General features: G+C 40.2%; 1 protein-coding gene across 5 annotated transcripts in view; it reads right to left on the reverse strand.

Annotated features, from left to right (window-relative positions):
- The window catches only part of GBE1 (1,4-alpha-glucan branching enzyme 1), a 165974-nt gene extending 148984 nt beyond the window's left edge, over nt 1-16990 (reverse strand). For 3 of the 5 annotated variants that reach the window (XR_008448209.1, XM_054056455.1, XM_054056449.1), the window contains exon 1: nt 16779-16990. Coding sequence is in view for 3 of the 5 variants with exons in the window: in XM_054056455.1 (XP_053912430.1) it covers nt 16779-16885 (107 nt within the window). In the remaining 2 variants the exon portion in view is untranslated. The remainder of the gene's footprint in view (nt 1-16778) is intronic. The other 2 variants (XR_008448211.1, XM_054056462.1) reach the window with 1 other exon arrangement.
- Between the last annotated feature and the right edge of the window lie 1631 nt (nt 16991-18621).

Here is an 18621-nt window from a genome sequence, read left to right on the forward strand (position 1 = left end):
AAAATACAAGCTGAACAAGCTATCTACCAGGTGGAGAAAACCTCTCTGTTTTTACAATTTCAGATTCATCTTGTCTGCTTAGGACTCTATATGGACCTTCTATGACAACTATTAAAGTTAAAGAAATCTTTCTTACTCTTTCAGACTTTGACATAAGTTTTATTTACACAAACCTTTTGTACAGCAAATTAATATTACTAAGCATTCAATTTCAGATGGATAAACTTAAAAGAGCAAAAAGATCCCTCAATATAATAATGGACTGTACGTTGGATAGTATTTCCATTTGCAGTAATTTTCCACACCAACTATGATACTCCTTTGACCGTTTAATATGTTTTTTTCCTTTACATATAGGAATTTATACAATTTTCACTGGCTGGCCTGCTTCAAAAGTTGCATTTTAAAGTGCCTATCTTTAACATAGAAAATAAAAACAGTTTTGCATTTTATTTGGCTGAAACAACACAATTATGTATGATTTCTACATATCTGTGTGTTTACATCAGATGTATACACATACCTTCATTCTCCCCTCTCCCACCTGAAATGCATACAACAGAACATAAAAGTAACATCTCTTTTTATTGGAACTAAGCCTTCAAAACCACTGCGAGTTCCAATTCTCAGCCTGTAGAGCTGCCAAAGTAAAGCCTACAAACTGAAGTCAAGCAGGACGACACAGTCCAAAAGCTTCAGTCGGCACAGTCTCCTTATTCGAGGTCATCTTGATACACACCAGCACAAGCAAGTAACAAAGTAGGAAAACCATGAACCAACAAATTTAGTTAATCCCAGTTTGTCAGGAAATTAACCTCTTCATTTATGAGCTATGCAACAAGAACAGAGCTGGTAAAGAATTCTGAGGCATCATAGAACAGAAAAATATTATTAGCTACGCAAAGAATTACCATGTATTTTTTCATCATAATGTATTCATTACATCTAAGTAGCTCAGGTGTTTATTATTCCATCAATATATAATTGGTAAATTGTATATAATCCCAAAATTGCATGTAACAAAAATATTCCATACTTAATCCTTTTCTTCTTCTCCTGGAGAGCCTACATTTACATTATCTACAGCTGTAGCTTCCTACTCTTTCCCTCCTAACAGATACAGTTAGTGCATATCCAGCTAGAAGCCATTTTTAGTTATCAGAATTTGTATAAAATGCATGGACAGCATTCAGGACCTAATCAGCAGAGCTGGCTTCCCCACCAGCTCCCCCATTCAGCTCTGCAGCATATGCTCCTGGCATTTTCCAGCACCACAGTAAACACCAAGCAGGAGTCCACAGCCAGGACTTGCTCTTTGCCCATGACCTTCCCCTTTTAGTAAGACCTGCCCCCTTCTCTACTTCACCTCATTTTGGAGCAAAGTAAAGCTCTGAACTCCAAGCAACTGGGCTACTTTTCTACATAAATTCCTCAAAGAAAGCACAAGAGTCCATGATAATAGTATTTAACACTTCAAATAGCTCACCCAGCCAAGACACTAACGACCCTATGAAAACTAATGGAATCCATTCTGATTAGAAGTTTAAGGTAGCAAGAGGGGAAGAGTTGTTCTGTAATTTATTATTTACATATGAAATTAGCAGGCAAAACATGCAAGCAGTTTCAAAATAAATATTTTGGCAGAAGCATACACCTACTAACCTAAGTGGCACTGAACAGGACACACAAACTTTCTACAGAAACAAACAACATGCAAAGTTTACACTTCAAAACTGTATCTTTTTCTGTTGCTGGCCAACTAGCTCTTTCTAGGCCAAATTTCAGCATCTGGTGCCCTCCATATTTGCTTTAAGAATAAATTCTGAGTAACACCTCATTGTTAAAGTTGTTTTTCAGTTACTGGGGGGGAGGGAGGGACACAGTGAAAGTGGCAGAAACTATCCCAGCTGAAATAAGCCAATTATTAAATTTCCGTTTTTGGTTTAGTCTCCCAGAAACAAAAATACAACTAGAAGCAAGTTTAACTTGCATTCAGGACAGCTCATTCTGAAGTCCACTCAATGAACTTCAAAGTTTGCCAACTGTAACAGTATAGAAAATCCTCATTGCTCAGAGAGTTGCCAGAGAAATTCATAAAAACAAACACACAAACCCACTCCAACCCAAAAGTCACACAAAACACACACAGTAGCCCCTTATCAAAGCCATGAATAGCATACCTTGGACAAAGCTGAAAAGCCAATTAATCTTATTTCATTAACACCTTTGAAGACTGAAGAACAAACGCTGCTGTAACTTATGATCACTTGTAAGTTTAGCCTGTGTTTGTCATCTACATTATTTGTGACATGCACAGTCCCATTCCACCAGCCGCATACAATGACAACACCCTCTACTCCCACACTCCAGGAGCACTAGTGAGAACTGTTTCATCAGTATGCAGCATGGTCCGATTCATGCATTTTAATAATGCCAAAATACTAAGAGCTGTAACAATTATACACAATCAGCAACCATTATAATACATTTTGCAACTGAAATACTTTTGTTCCAGGAAGATACTTTTAAGTAAAAACTAACTATAACACCCTCCCCCCCCCCCCCAACAGCTATTGCAACTGAGTATATAGGTCTTTGAAATAAATTTCTATCTTCCCGAAACCTTTCTTCCTATGTAATTAATAATCCTGAGGGAGTTTTCTCCCAGTACCTTGTGAGGTAACCAAGTGTCACACTTCTTTGCAAAAGTAAGATTATCAGCCTCAGAATCCCAAACTCCAAAGACTATGACCTGCTTGCTTGCACACCCACAATACACACCATGGATTGCTCCCTATGTAAAAGCACCCAACAAATGCAAACAGGGAGGTGAAAAATGGTTCTGGTGGCAGAAGGCGACAAGAATGAGGTAACTAATATAAAAAGCAAATAAAAGATGCAATTCAGAATATTTGTCAATGTCTGAAAACACACGAAAAGTTAGTATATTTTGCCTTTTCATAATATTTAGTTAATTCAAGATTCACTTCCAATAGTCTCAGGGTTTTGTATTGTCAGAAATCTACCGTGACATCTTTTTGGTTTGGCTAGGTTTTTCTAAGGTCTAAACACTTTTCAAAACACTTCTCATAGTATGTGGCATTCAGCGGAGTACTGGCACAATCATATTCAAAACAAATTGCATCATGAATACTGCAGAAACGTTCTTTTGAGATTTGACAATTACCTGTATTTCCAGGAATTTAATAAAAAGCAAATAAGTGATTTTACCTAATAGAAGTTTCAGCAATATCTAGTCAGGATATTGGAACAGTAAGAATTAGTGAGCAGTTACGATGAAATACGCCATTATGCTACCTGAAGGTTGACAGTCATCTTACTCACACATACACATGATACAATGATGCAATTATTTAAGCTTCTCGCATTTGAACAGCCCCTCATCAGCTATCACAGCAGAGCACAAAAGGAATGAGCTAGCAGAAGTGACACTCCACAAGAGTTAGAAATTGTGTGATCTGCAATTACTATGTCACTGCAACAACCATCATGAAGAGTAACACTACACGTTGCAATTACAACTGGTTTGTTCCAGTCATCCTATAAGCACCCTATTATTTAAAAAAAACTACCCACAAACAACCCCACACCCCATGCTTCCTCTTGATAGCTAGAAAACAGAACACAAAAGTGAAGTCTGACAGTTAGTGAGAAGTAACCAGAGTTTGACACAACCTCTAGAGCTGGTCTGCAAATCTTCATTTGCTATCCCCCTTTCTCTCTGCTCCAAGTTTGCAATGGATGTCACCCTACCAACCCTTTTTCATTTTCTTTTTGTTGAGGCAATGATGTTCTTAAGAAGTTGCAAAGTAAAGTTGCAATACAGGAATTCAAATTCACATTACAATAGGCACCGTGTGTGCGTATACGTTTGTGTATGAAATCCCACTGGCTTACGCCAAAATTTGCTTTGACTGCATTATGAAAGGTAGATGAAGCACAGTGTATTGAAATTATATGGTAGTATGTACAGCAGTATACTAACTTTTTTATGCTTCTTCTCAACCAGTCATCATTGCTATGGCAAGTGATTTACAGAACACTGAAGGCTAAAACTTATACCTGTTCAACTCAACAATACGCATGTACTGTGTTTGTATTAAACAGTGTACCAAGCACAATGGTAAGTATCATGTTGTCTAATACCCATGATGAAAAAATATTGACAGAACACATGCCAGAGAAGGTTCCAAAGTCTGAAAGCCTTCTGCCCTCTGACAAGCCTCCAAATTCCTTACAGTTCCTAGCAGACAACTCACATAGCCTGAAAAAGATGACCAAGAAGACAAAAAAAAAAAAAAGACAAGGGAACAATACAACAAAGAATCTTGACTTTCTCAGCAGACCTGTTATTTTGAACAAGGACTGGATTGATGAAACTTAGTTTAGAAAATGTCAAAATGAAATAAAAACCACCACGGTTTACTACTGTCCCATTGCCCTTCTCAGCACAGAATAGATGCTGTTGCTTCTATTAAGTAAACCACATCAAGGATTTAAAAAAACCTATCTGTGAAGAAATCCCAGTGGCGATTTTGCAATTACTTAAAACAGCCAACAACATACACTGCTGACAGGGTCAACAATGCCAACAGTAGTCTTTGAAACTGATGACTTAACTATTACAGTAGAGCCAAAGTCCCAAAGTCCAACGTTCTTCCTTAGTAAAGTCCACAAGTTACACAAGTGCAGTGCCAAAATTTATACTCCTGTCACAGCAACATCCAAAGGACTCATACAAGTGCACACAGAAGCTGTCTGTGATGCTTCAAAACATGAAGACTATTATTCTCAAACCAGGTTTATATTACAAGTGCTTGTTAATGTATCAGCAAGTGCTATGTGTGAGCAATATACTTTTTGCTGTCAAAGTCCTAATGGCATCTGCACTAAGATCAAGGAATTCATCAACACAAGTTCTGTTTAGGTTGGAATGGATACCAGCAATTTGTATTATCAAAAGCATGCTCTTGCACCTATAAACTGCTATCACTGTACAACTAGTTCTCTAATATTGTATGCTTTACTGGCTATGTCTTTCTGCACACCAGACCTACTTCAATATCTCCCTTCGTTGCTTACCGGACAAGTAATGCAATGATTATCCAACCTACACCCCAGAACTGACTAAGCATTTCTGAGAAAACACTGTTACAATTGAATCACATTAACTGACGGGTACTGGATTTGCAGGAAACCACACTGATCCCCACTATGTAAGTACAAACAGGCTGTTCAGAAGGATATCTGGGAAAGAATTAGATCTTGATAGGCTTGGCATCTGGAGCTGTTTCTATCAGAAGTCATTACAGCCAGTGTTCTGCAATGACACTTAATGCACATCATCGTCACTTACAGCTACCTCCACTTTGAGAGGGAAACCATTCAAAGTCAACCATGACTGCCACTGAAGCTCAGTTTGATGCCTACTTTGATGACAATACATTATTAATTATATTAGGGAAGGTGATGCCTTACTTGTTCTGTAACTCAAAGGCCCACAGCTCAGATGAAAGTTTTGCTTGTAGTATTAAAGAACGTGTTTTCTGTTTAAGAATTTATTTTTTTTTCCTACTATTATCATGAAGTGAAAAAAAAAAAACAAAACCTGTTTGGTTAAAAAACACAGCAGTTGACAGTCACACTCAAAGACATCATTCACCATCTTATAGTGCACAGTCCATAACTTCACGGTCCAAAACAGATCCTATTCAGAAGGCAAAGATACTCTAATCCACTCATTGTTATAGTGCAGTAAATACATTCCTGGTTTACTAGCTGTGCTAAAATAGTTAACATGTAACAGTTATTTAGGTCCGAATTTGCTAAATTTTGAGGTGAGGATAATCATTTGGTCTATTTTGGTACCTAATCTTTTAGTAAAGCCTTTCACTTCATTCCCAGAATTCACAGGTGGTAGCTGAAATACATATATCTTCATACACAAATTGACTATGCTGTTCTTAATTCTACCATCTCTGGAACCTAGAGACATCTTCAACCAATTAAAGGTGTCAAGGACCAAGTTAACTTCTGTACTATGAACACTATTTTTCCCATGAAATAGCAGGATGAAAAAGTGGCAGATTGCTTTCCTCAGAAGGAAAAAAGTGTATTTTTGAATAATCAAATTTCTAGGTCGAGTCTTCTGCAGCCCTTAAGAACTTCATCAGCATCAAGGAACTTGTACTTTTATTATCAAATTAAAAAATAAAAAAAAAGCCTAAGTAGCTTAAGTTTAAACAATACATGCATGAAACCTGTTGAAACACTGTACTGGGAGTCTTGCAGAAGACACTGTATTTGAGAAGCTGGTGACCTTGAACAGGCCCTGTCTACTCTGTTCGGCTTCGTACTTAGGACTTGAGAAGCCTTAGCATTAGTAGCCAACCACTGCATGGGAGTCAGCTGAAGTGCCCCGTGCCAGTCTGCAAGGATAAAGTGAATTTGAAATTATCTTATGTGCCATCTTTAGCCCTAAAAAATGCCCAGACCTGCCTCTAAATAAAAAAAAAAATCTTGAAATCGGAAAAAAGACAGCTCACACTATGAATTAGTATTCACTTCATGGCAAGTTCTAGGAATAGAGGGGTGGAATTTAAATAGAACTGACACAGCTGTATTTTCCCACATAACATCAGTACCTGGATTATCACTACAGATTAAGCCTGGCAGGTAACACCTCTAACCTCCTCGAGTCTTGCTCTGTTTGCAAACTTGAGCTCTTTACCCATAGTCTATCTTAACAACATGAAAAAACACTCATTTCATAGATAACACTCATACCATGACATCATAATTCAAGGCCTATTTTCAAAAAAACTATCACACCAGCTAACAGAATTCATAGTTCCAAATTTTGAGGGAAGTTTTACATATGTCTACCAAAATTATACAGCATCTAAAACTGTGGGCAGGGAAAAGCGATAAAGAGGGGGGATCTTCTGCTTTATACTGTTTTATTTACATTAATTTACAGTGTTTAAGTGAAATAAGTCAGACTTATGAACTCACATTAATTTAATTTATGATAACAAATGAGAAGTAGCTAGAAAAGATTTTCTGTCTAGAATTTTTTGACGATACAAAGAAAACCCCAAGAAGTTTGCCAAATAAATCTAAATGCTAACTAAATCTAAATGCTAATCTAAAAGCATTATTTATCATTTTCTCTCTGAAAGAACTAATCACTATAATCACACTCAAATTGCACTGCAATAGCATTACTATTAAAAATCTGTTTTCTGCTATTTCAAAAACACTGTTAGGAGCCTATTTTTTTTTTCTTAAATACTTTCCAATTGTAGTAAACAGGATTAAGATAAAGCAGCAATATTTTTTTGGGGAAAAAAAAAAACTTAAAGGTGTTTATAAAATTAGACATTACAGATCTCACTCTTACTAGAAAGCTCATATCAAATATGCCATAGCTTAAGTCAATGAATTCCATAAGCTATAGGTAAACTTGCCAATGAACCACAATGCAGGCCATACACATATACATGCTAGCAACAAACTCCTCCAAAAAAGCTCTGTGTGTGTATTAAGCACTTGGGCACTAAGTACATAATGTCAAATTAGTAAGGATTTTTTATGCATTTTCCCTCCAAAACTATAAAGGAAGCTGTATTGCAAACAAAGGAAAAGCTAGCATTCACACTCAAATTGAAAACTTTATGACACTGAAAGCTAACAAGTGCCTACCTTGAATTCTCCAGACTAAGGAACTGCCACCTGCAGATCCAGGGACATCCCCACACAAGCCAGGCACAGGTCTTTCTTTCAAAAGCTTCAGGGATTCTCTTTCTTTTCTTGTCTGTTTTTTTGTTTGGTTTTGGATTTTTTTTTTGTTTGAGGTTTTTTTTGTTGGGTTTTTTTTTGGGGGGGGGCAGGGAGGGGTGAGAAAGGGGAGAAAGCAAGGAAGAAAGAAGCAACATACAAACCTTTCTGATACTGTCACCAATACCAAACTGCTACCTTAATCACCCGAGTTTTTTTAAGATCCTTTATCACTTTAGTCTTTCACCCTTACTTCCTGACAAAACAAGACAGTAATACTTATTTTGATTAGCCTTTTTTAACAAAGGGGAAAACGCTTCTTAAAGCATGGGTGTGAGCCTAAGTAGGTAACCTAAATGCTATGGTTTCCTGCAGTCTCCCTGTCCATGCCTTTGGAGCTTGTCAATAAAAAGAATATTTTTCTACTGGTTCTACCTGCTGAAATTAAGTCAGTATCCCAAGAGTACCTGCTATTTTTCAAAATAACTGCCAACCAGTGGCAAGAAAATAGCAAAGAGCTGAAGAAGGAGGTAAAGGGGAAATGAGGGTAGCAACCCTACTGAAAAAACGGAAGCAAGTATATACAACTATTTAGTCTCCTAACAGAACCATAGCACAGATATCTTACTACTAGCAAGATGAACAATTTAAAATTATTTCTACTCTAGATATTGTTAAGCCATATTTTTCTACAATTCTATTCCTCTAAGAAAGAATGAAAAATTTACAGCATATACCTCATCCCTACTGAAAGGAAGGAAATAACCTTTGCTAATGCTTTATGCGTCACTGGAAAATCTCAAATATGTGTTCAGAGCCCATGCCACTGGCAGTACTGGATACAGTCTACTGCTACTGTCTATTCCTAAAAAATGAAATATTTTAGTACAGTGTCCATGTATTGAACTTGAAAGATAATCCATAAGCTTTCCAAAGACTAATTAAAGCTTAGGAGTTTACATCAACTTCCCTTGTTCTCTACTACTATAGCTTTCTCATTAAAAAGCTGAAGTCTAAATAGACGCTGAAGGTGTAAAGCATACCTTTCATCTGTTCCTTCCTTTCTTACAAAGAGGGTAATTTTCTTCATTTCTCCTAGGGATAAGGAGTTAGGGGGAGTTCAGAGAAGAGTTAACATCAAGTCCTACCTAACATACAAATCAAGGAAGTATTTGAGAATCAACACAAATTTTAGCTCTAACCTCTGGAGAACCCCTGCACCAGCGCTTGTCCCAAACAATCACATCTCCTATTTCACAAACAGTTCTATGTGGAGTCATTGCTACTGTTTGTGTAACAATACAAAGCTATTGTGCGACTATTTACAACGAGCAGTGCTGCCCAAATTTTCTCAAAAAAAAGCTGGCACATCAAAGCAGTATGCAACACTTATATTTCTATTAAACTTTAACAATATCCTAGAGGACTTGCATTTGGCAATACGAACTGTTTATGCAGGACAAATTAAATCTTGCTGAAAGCAACTGAAGATTCATAATTTCAAAACGAGCTGCATAAATCTCTAGAATGCAAAGCATTAATTAACTCACAGCTTACCAATCCCTGTCAAAACAGGAACATTTATTCTGTGGATATCTACCACAATAGGTATCAAATAATGATGTTAACAGTAAGGCTTGCATAAACAGGGATGTCCGAGGACATTTAAAACATAGTAAAATACCCAAGGTATCTGCTTAAGCCTTGCAAATACAACAGTTTATTAAACTTCTTTGCTGGAATAGCAGGTGGAGTACAATCAGGATAGCCTCTAAAGCTGGTAAAATGAGCTGCTGACTCAGCTGCTTATGCAATGAATTTATTCTAGACAGGCAATTTCCAAACAGTTGTGGTAGTGCAGAATGTTTTCATTTAAAACATACGGTAATTCAGCATGATTTTAACAGGAGACTTAAAAACAAATCCTTCCTGGCCCTCCTGCATTTCCTCCAAAGCAACTTATCAAATAGTTATACATCCCAAAACTTAGTCCTGATTACAACATCACATTAACATGTGACCATGGGGAATGCTTGCAGGCACACGTATGTAGCCTGCCTATAAGTGATACACTAGGAAAGAGTGCCCTCAAAACAAAACAAAAGTCCGGTCACACACACACAGCTGGCACAGAGGGACTAGCTTGAACAGCCATCTAATGCACTGATTTGGCAAAAAAAAACCATCCCCATGCTAACTGTGATGAACTACGTACATCCACTTGTGGTCAGCACCAGAAGTTTATTTATCACTTGTCTCAATGCAATGACTCTCCTCTCAAAAAAAAGAGATGACTGCAAATGAAGATCAGACCCTAAATATTGCCCAGAAATAGAAAAACAGGTCTCTTCTCAGTTGTATATCTTTGCAATGGTATCTAACCACCTTTCAAGATCAATAGTCTGTTTCCACGTGTTAGTTTAAAAAAAGGCTTATAGGAACGTGGATAAACAAAAAGGTGAGGTTTTGGGGCTTGGAGTGGGAGAAATTAAAAAAGAAATAGTGATACACTTTAAGTCCACACTCTCCCAAAATATTACTTTTGCAGGGTTTCTCCACATTCCTACTCCTACCACAACAGACAACATTCTTACTTTGTTGCCTCGTGCCAGCATGACTTGGAAGTGGGAGGACATGAATCCCAACCTCACTTTTAGGACTGTGGAACACAAGTGAAGCCAAGTTTCTCAATAAATGCAAGACAAGTCCACATAAGGGCTGAAACTCATGTTTTCTATTTCATGAACTAAGCACTTAGAAGTTAACTTTCTGTGTGACTGAACACCCAATTCTTTTTACGGATCTAGGCTACATTTTTTTCTGAACATAGCATAGCCTTCTGGCACTGGTACTCCTACTTCAGGAAGAACAGGTCCACCCTTACTGAAACTTCATGACCCAACGTGAACTTATTTTCTCTCTCATACACTAAGCACAACGAGAGACATGATAGCACAAGCTTCAGCAAAACAGCACAGCAGAACAGAAAATATCGGTGTGAACCTTAAGTATACTATGCAAGATCACAGCATATGGGTCAAATAGAAATTTTTAGAGCTACCACTACCTTCAAATAACATCCATCAACAGAACTGGAGCTGCACGTTTAAAGAAACTGTTAGCAAGGCTGTTTTTTCTTTTTAAACATATCAAGAGAATAGGTTAAAATGAATTTAGCATTATAAACATCCAGATTAATGGAACACTTTCAAGATGTTCACGTAAGTGAACTAGTCAACCTGGGTCATTTGACAGGTCTTCAGACATCTATTCTGAGATATGAGATCAAGGGCCTACGCTAGATTTAAATTGCAAATAAGGTCCAGATAACGTTCATTGGTAAGATGCTTCCAACAGCAACAAGAGGAAAAAAAAAAAAAGACTGTTGTTCTAAGCAGCTTGGAGGTTTATTGTTCACAGTATAGCCAGGAATCATCATGAATAACTGACCTTTAACTTGTTAACATGAAGTGCTACAAGAATATCAAACAATTTGTCAGATACTTAGGGAAGAAGTAAACCATATTATAGCTAAAAACTTTTTGCAGAATATTTTGTTTACTGAGGAACACTCATGTTTTAAACATTTTAAATAGAAAAACCTGATCTTGTTGCACTTGACACACTGCCTTAAGACATTATTTTCTTTTTAAGCTAATGAATAACTGTATGAAGCAAAATTTCAGAAGTACAAAGGAAACTGAAGCGTGAGTGAGATGTTTTAGATCTTTGACACTGCACAAGTGAAAAGAAGCTTCTTTTGTGGAGAACAGAAGATGAAGGAACCGCTAGGATTAGACGGCACAGTGGGAGTAAATAGAAGGTAACAGGAAGACTGAGAGGAAAAAGAAGTGTGTATACATAAATATTGAAATAGAACAGGGGGAGAAAAGCATCTTCATGAGATCGGATGTCAGTTTAAGACAGTCCTCCATCATAAAAATGCTTTCTTTACAGCTTGGAAGTAGCAAAGAAACATCCATAAATACTTCAATTTAAAGTATTCAGCAAGACAAAGTTTTTCCTCACTATTACAATGAGACAGTAAAGGAAAATCCAGCTTTTCTGAGTTAGCATCATTGCTCCCTACACAGACAATACACAGTTTTGTTAATTCTGTGACAGACCTTACTCCAGCATTTCCTCCCTCCCCCATCATCATCTAAAACTAGAATTCAAGCTAAGTCATTATTCAACTTCCATTCCCAAACTTGCCAGATCCCAAGAGCTGCCTTCCTACTCAGTCCTATCAAACCCAATACGATACCATTTCATTTTCAATACCTCAACCAAGTACCCACCACCAATGAAGAGAGAACCACCACAAAGCAGCAGTAATCTGGCATTAGGTAGATATAAACAGGAGAAGTTTGTAGGAGTGGAGGGTCTAAAACACTACTAGAGTCATATGAACCATTCACAGACATCTTAACTGATCCAGCTACAAAAGCCACAGAGCAGATGTTCTAGTTTTCTCAACTGAAAACTCACAACACTTCAGAACAATGGGATCTTGTCTCTTTTTCAAACCATGGCTATAACATCCAAGCACTTCTGTCAGTATTTCATCTAGCTGAACAAATCAGTGTCCTGTTTGAAGCTTTAACCAAGATTAAAACTGTGCATTGGTGCATTTTTACTTATTTACTCAACAAATCAAACTATTCAAAAAATGCTTTAACTGAGGACTATGTAGTCAGTAGATTACAGAGGCAGTTGCAGGGGCTAGTAAAATATAATAAACCATGCACACTGTTATAATAGAAAATTCTAATGGGCAGCACTTTAACACCAGATTGTAACTCCATAAAATGCAATTACACCACAGGCATTAATGGTTTTAATTGAACCAATTATGTTCAAAGAGGTAAAAGACTAAAAATACATACTAAATTATACAAAGTCTTGCACCAAAATAACTGGAGAGTCAACAAAATACTTGTGGGAAAACATATCACAAATAGTCAAACAATGTAGCACAGCTATATCCTGTGCAAAAACTATCACTTGGAGTTTTTTTAGTTTGTTTTTTTAAGTAGATTCTTGTTTCAAGCTCTGAATAGCGTGTGGTTGGGTCAAGGCTGAATACTTCACTATATATACACACTGAAAGGATTTCACCTCTCCCCAAAGAAAATACCTCCCCACAACCCGTGGTAGTTCATACTTCATGCTTAGGACTTAACTAGGTCTTACCATCACATTTTAGGCATTACTTTGTAAGAGAAGCACTTAGTTCCCATCTTACTGATGTCACTGCCAAGAATAGACCCTAAATCTTTTCTTTCCCTTCTGCAGAAGAACATATTGCTACTAACTGAGACAAAGGGAGTGCTACTTTTATACAGTTTTGCACAAGGCATAGTACAAGGATCTCCACAGACAAATGTTTAAAAGCTTTGGTTCTCAAGCACCCTAATTCTCTGTCAGAATTCCCTATTTTTTTTCTCTAGGCAATACATGGAATGATAGCTACAAGGTACAAAATTCCCATCAGTCCTTAACTATTTTGTTTGATATTAATGCCAGCATCATTGGAAACTCTAAGAAGAAAATAAAACTACTACAGGAGAATACCCATACATAATGTATTTGATCAAGTCTCTTTCATTTCTGTTCTTTCCCAAAGCTTCCTAATCCAAGCAAGTAAAACGCTCTTGGAGCAACAGGGTGCCAGGCACAACAGCCACCTCCACTTTCTGAGCTGAGAGGCTACCTGCATCTTCATTATTTAAACTATTCAAGTGGCAAAAAAATGCCACTAGATATGGGCTCGGGGAGCAAAGTTAGAAAGAAAGCCACCTAGAAATATGAGAAGGAAGAACAAACTGATTGTTACTTGTTCAGCAGTTGAGTGGCATCATTTCTACCCATTTTTCCTTACTCCACAAGAGTAAACAAATTGTTAATACCAAGCTTACATTAAGAATTAGTCCTCCTGCCCTACCTGTGATGAGCCATGGCAAGCAGATGACAGTTGATCAACTGCTAACACAGATTTGCTTAACAGCAAATATTCCTGGTTGCTTCATCACAGAGTTTCCTACACTATGCGTGAAATTCATCTGATCCACTGAGTTACTTAACGACACACCCCACTAATGCAAGATCAACATGTAAGTCACCCTTTAAAATAATTCCTGCCTTTCTAGGGGCATAAGAATTTACTGCCAGTAGGATTTAAGCCTAATATGTGCAACTTTACTTTGTATATATGCTTGGATCTTCAAAGGTAAATGCATTTAAACATATTTCTGCTTCTAGACAGCTTGTGAGGTTTATTTCACTTCACATTTTTACTTGAAGGATTAATTATGCAAGTGCCTTACCATTACATAACTGTATTGATCCACATGGTATTCAACTCCGACTGTTTGCAGTACTAACTCATATCTCGAAAGGGGCCAGGAAAGAGACACAACACACAAAGAATCAGATATGTGGACCACCATCACACATCAACCAGTTAAAAACATCAGCATCCTTCAGCCTAGAACAAAGACCATATAGTTCCATTTCATGGAAAGAGTGAAAAAAAATTGTGTAGGGCTATTCATCACACCCTCCAGCACAAGAATTGGATAAAAATAAACAAAATCCACTTAGTGGAGGCTCAAAACACCCCAGAGAACTGGTTCTTCATACAAGCAGCAACTGAACTGCAAAACTCTCTTCTCCTGAGCGCTCTTGATGCAAGACCACTACATAAAAACACACCTGTAACTATTACATACAGACTGAATCACAAATCACGGAAGCTGGGACGAGCATTGCAAGGAGACACCAACAGGCATTCCCCTGTGTTTACACTCTTCTTCCTCTTTGGCAGTCTCTACCATCCACAGGATGACAGAGGACTGGCTTGTTGTTTGGAGTTGGAATAAGACATTCAGTTTATCACACATTGTCATAAAAGTTTTCTTTTATTCTTTTAAACTAATTAACAGTAACCATAGAATTATTGTGTAAACACGTAAAGTGATCAGTGTGAAGTTCAGAAGCCAGGAAGGGACACATGCAAACCAGCTTATCTGAAGTACTGTGTTCAAGAGGGATGAGCCTGACAAATACGCAGAAGCTCTGCAAACTCACTATGTTCACCACAGCTGCATTATCCTCAAAAACAGGAACATCAGCTTCCACGAAGTGCCCATTTAGGTGGCAGGCACATTTAGGAAGCCCAAATGTTTTAGTGAATGGTTTTATTAAGAGCCAGATTTGCCCACTCATTTCTTCCTATACCTCACCCTGGTGCCCTCACAGAAAGAATTAGGTGTTTTACAGCACTGCATACATTACCACAAGCTTGCCAGGAATCAGTTTAAAACATTCAGTTATTCTATCATTAAGAGATTACAGCTCGAGAAAGTGCTCTGTAAATCAGCCTAGTAGCTTACTCAGTTCTTAATCCCATTTTACAAGATCTAGCCTCGATGCTACTCTCTGCTAGAGCCCAACAGGACACCTAGTAATGCTAAGCCAAAAGCACCATGTGTAATACAGTAAAGGCAATAAAGCCAAAGATATGAAAAAAAAAAATCCCTCCTACATACACACTCGTCCAGACTCTTGATATATATATAGGGCATTCATCAGTACTATGATTTTGACTACTAGCAATATGCAACATATAAAGTTGCATCATAAAAGCTCCGAATTATTCTTCTCAGTCAGCTGATGATGTTTCAGCAGTCTCTCAAGGCCTGCAGTTTGGCTGAGGGTAGGCAGGGACAGAGTCCCCCCGATACTGAAAATGCCAGCAAATAAAAATCTAAGACTCGGTTTGCACTTTTTAAAAGTAAGAATCCTTTATGAGGGCTGAGCAACACGAGGGAGTGACCTCCATCAATCCTGTGCAGCGAGGCAAGAGCTGGGGACAGAAAATATTTCCCACTTACATGCATATGGATAAATTCTCCCAGAAATCTTATGTATATTCTTTTATTTTCCAAGGACTAATTTTAATGTTATTATGAACTTCCTAACAGTCAAATCTCTAAATAATTTGGAGGTGGCTCCAGCTCTCTGCTTGACCTTGCATTAGAGATAGGGAAAGACTGCAAATAGGGGTGATTACCGAAGACACATCTGTTCACCACATTATCATCTTCAAAGAATGCTAGAAAAAACAGTCTAAAAGAAAACATGCTATCAGAGGAACAAGAACACAATTGCTTAGATGAAACTTTACTTTAACTTAAATCAAAATATTCCATTTTGCAATAGTGACTACTCTTTGGATCAAAAAGAAAACTCTCCAGAAAGACCGGGTTCAGGAACAGCTTATTTACAGGTCATGACAACTAGACTGAAAAAACATTGTTAGCAGCGCCAGCGACTCGGCTAAACCGCGCTCACAAGCCGCTCCCAGCGCTTACATCGGGGCGCAGAAACTCCAAGCGCTGCCCTGTGAGCCACCCCCACCCGGCCCCGCAACGAAGCGACGCGGCCGTCGGGCAGGGCCCAAGGGGAACAGCGCCCGAAGCGCCTGCGAGGCCGCAGGGGACGGGACGGGGGCGAACCCCCGGGGGCCCTGCGAGCGCCGGCTCCGCCCGCCGCGGACGCGCCTCCGACGCAAAGGCCGACGCGAAGCTCCGCGCCGGGACCGGGGCCCGCCGCTCCCCCATCCCCCGCCCTGCGGGGAAGGGAGAGGAGGGAGAAGGCAGGGAGAGGAGGGAGAAGGCAGGGAGAGGAGGGAGAAGGCAGGGAGAGGAGGGAGAAGGCAGGGAGAGGAGGGAGAAGGCAGGGAGAGGAGGGAGAAGGCAGGGAGAGGAGGGAGAAGGCAGGGAGAGGAGGGAGAAGGCAGGGAGAGGAGGGAGAAGGCAGGGAGAGGAGGGAGAAGGCAGGGAGAGGAGGGAGAAGGCAGGGAGAGGAGGGAGAAGGCAGGGAGAGGAGGGAGAAGGCAGGGGGCCCCGCCCGCTCTCTCCCCCTCCCCGCGGCGCACGCTTCGGCCCGCGGCGGGGCGGGTTGGGCGGTACCTGCGCTGGAAGTCCGTCTCGAAAGGGGCCAGGTAGGGGTCCCGCTCCAGCAGCTGCTGTAGCTTGGGCGGCTGCGGGGGCTGCGTACAAGCGCCCGGCGCCGCCATCTTGCCCGCCGCGGGCTCCGCGCGCCGCTCTGGCCGCCGCGGGGAGAGGGCCGGCCTGGGCAGCCGGGCGCCCCTTTGCCTCTCAGCGCCCGGCGCCGCCCACCGGCCGGGGCAGCGCGCGGGGTGGGCGGGAGGCGGCCGCGCGCGCCGCCCCTCCCCGAGAGCCGCGCGCGCTGCCCCGGGGTGAGGGGAGTGGGGGGGAAGCAATGGTGCAGCGTAGTCACTATGACAAAAAGTGGAATGTTTGGATTTAAGGTAACGTAAAGTAAAGTAATTGTGTTCTTTAGAAGTCAGAATGTCCCTCTGATAGCGTGTATTCCTTACAAAGGTATTTTTTCCATGCCACCGTTCCTGTTGTAGGACCAAGTGCGAGGTTCTACACTGAGGTAGTGGTGACCCCCGGTTTCAGTACACGATGGGGGATGACGTGCTTGAGAGCAGCCCTGCAGAGAAGGACTTGGGGGTGCTACTCGATGAGAAGCTCGGCATGAGCCGGCAATGTGCACTCACAGCCCAGAAGGCCAACCATGTCCTGGGCTGCATCAAAAGCAGCGTGGCCAGCAGGGCGAGGAAGGGGATTCTGCCCCTCTATTCCTCTCTTGTGAGACCTCGCCTGGAGTATTGTGTCCATTTCTGGAATCCTCAACATAAGAAGGATATGGAGCTGTTGGAACAGGTCCAGAGGAGGCTACAAAGATGATCAGAAGTCTGGAGAACCTCCCATAAGAACTCTCTCCCATGAGAGAGTTGGGCTGGTTCACCCTGGAGAAGAGAAGACTCCAAGGAGATCTTATAGCGACCTTCCAGTACCTGAAGGGGGCTACAAGAAAGCTGGAAAGGGGCTCTTCATAAAGGCTTGTGGTGATAGGACGAGGGGGAACGGGTATAAACCAAAGAGAGGCAGATTTAGACTAGACATTAAGAAGAATTTCTTCACTGTGAAGATGATAAGACACTGGAACGAGTTGCTCAGGGAAGCTGTGGCTGCCCCATCCCTGTAGGTGTTCAAGGCCAGGCTGGATGGGGCCTTGGGCAGCCTGATTTAGTGGGAGGTGGCCCTGCCCATGGCAGGGGGGTTGGAACTAGGTAATCTTTAAGGTCCCTTCCAACCCTAAAAATTATATGATTCTACTATTCTTTGGAGATGATAATATCTTGTGTGAAGTGTGATCGGTGCTGAACAGGTGCCCCTTCTTGTGTATTTATCTCTGTCTGGAGTTTTCTTTCTATCTCCAATGCAAGGTCAGGCAGAGCAAGAGATTTGACTGTTATGAAGTTCATAATAACATTAAAAGTAGACCTTGGAAAGTCATAGAAATGCATAAGATTTCTGGGAAAATTTATCCATCTGCATGTGAATGGGAAATGCATCCTGTCCCCAGCTCTTGTCTTGCTGCACACGATGGATAGAGATCATTCCCCCGTGTTGCCCAGGCCTGATAAAGGATGCTTGCTTTCTAAAAGTGCAAAACGAGTCTTAGAGAGTTTTATTTGCCAGCATTTTTAGTATCGAGAGACTCTGTTCCTGCCTCCCCTCAGCTTTGTTTTTGCATCCCCGGCTCCCTGCTGAAGTGAGAGGGCCTTTTGCACAGGCCTAAAATGAGTGGTCATTCGTTTTTAGACCAATTAGATGATTTTTATATCACACTTAGATTGTGAACGAATAAATTTTTCAGGACACGAATCCTCAGTAGGTCAGAGGACTGAACAAAGTGACAAGGCCAGATCAACAGTCC

Source organism: Cuculus canorus, chromosome 1, assembly GCF_017976375.1.
Source record: "Cuculus canorus isolate bCucCan1 chromosome 1, bCucCan1.pri, whole genome shotgun sequence".
NCBI lineage: Eukaryota > Metazoa > Chordata > Aves > Cuculiformes > Cuculidae > Cuculus > Cuculus canorus.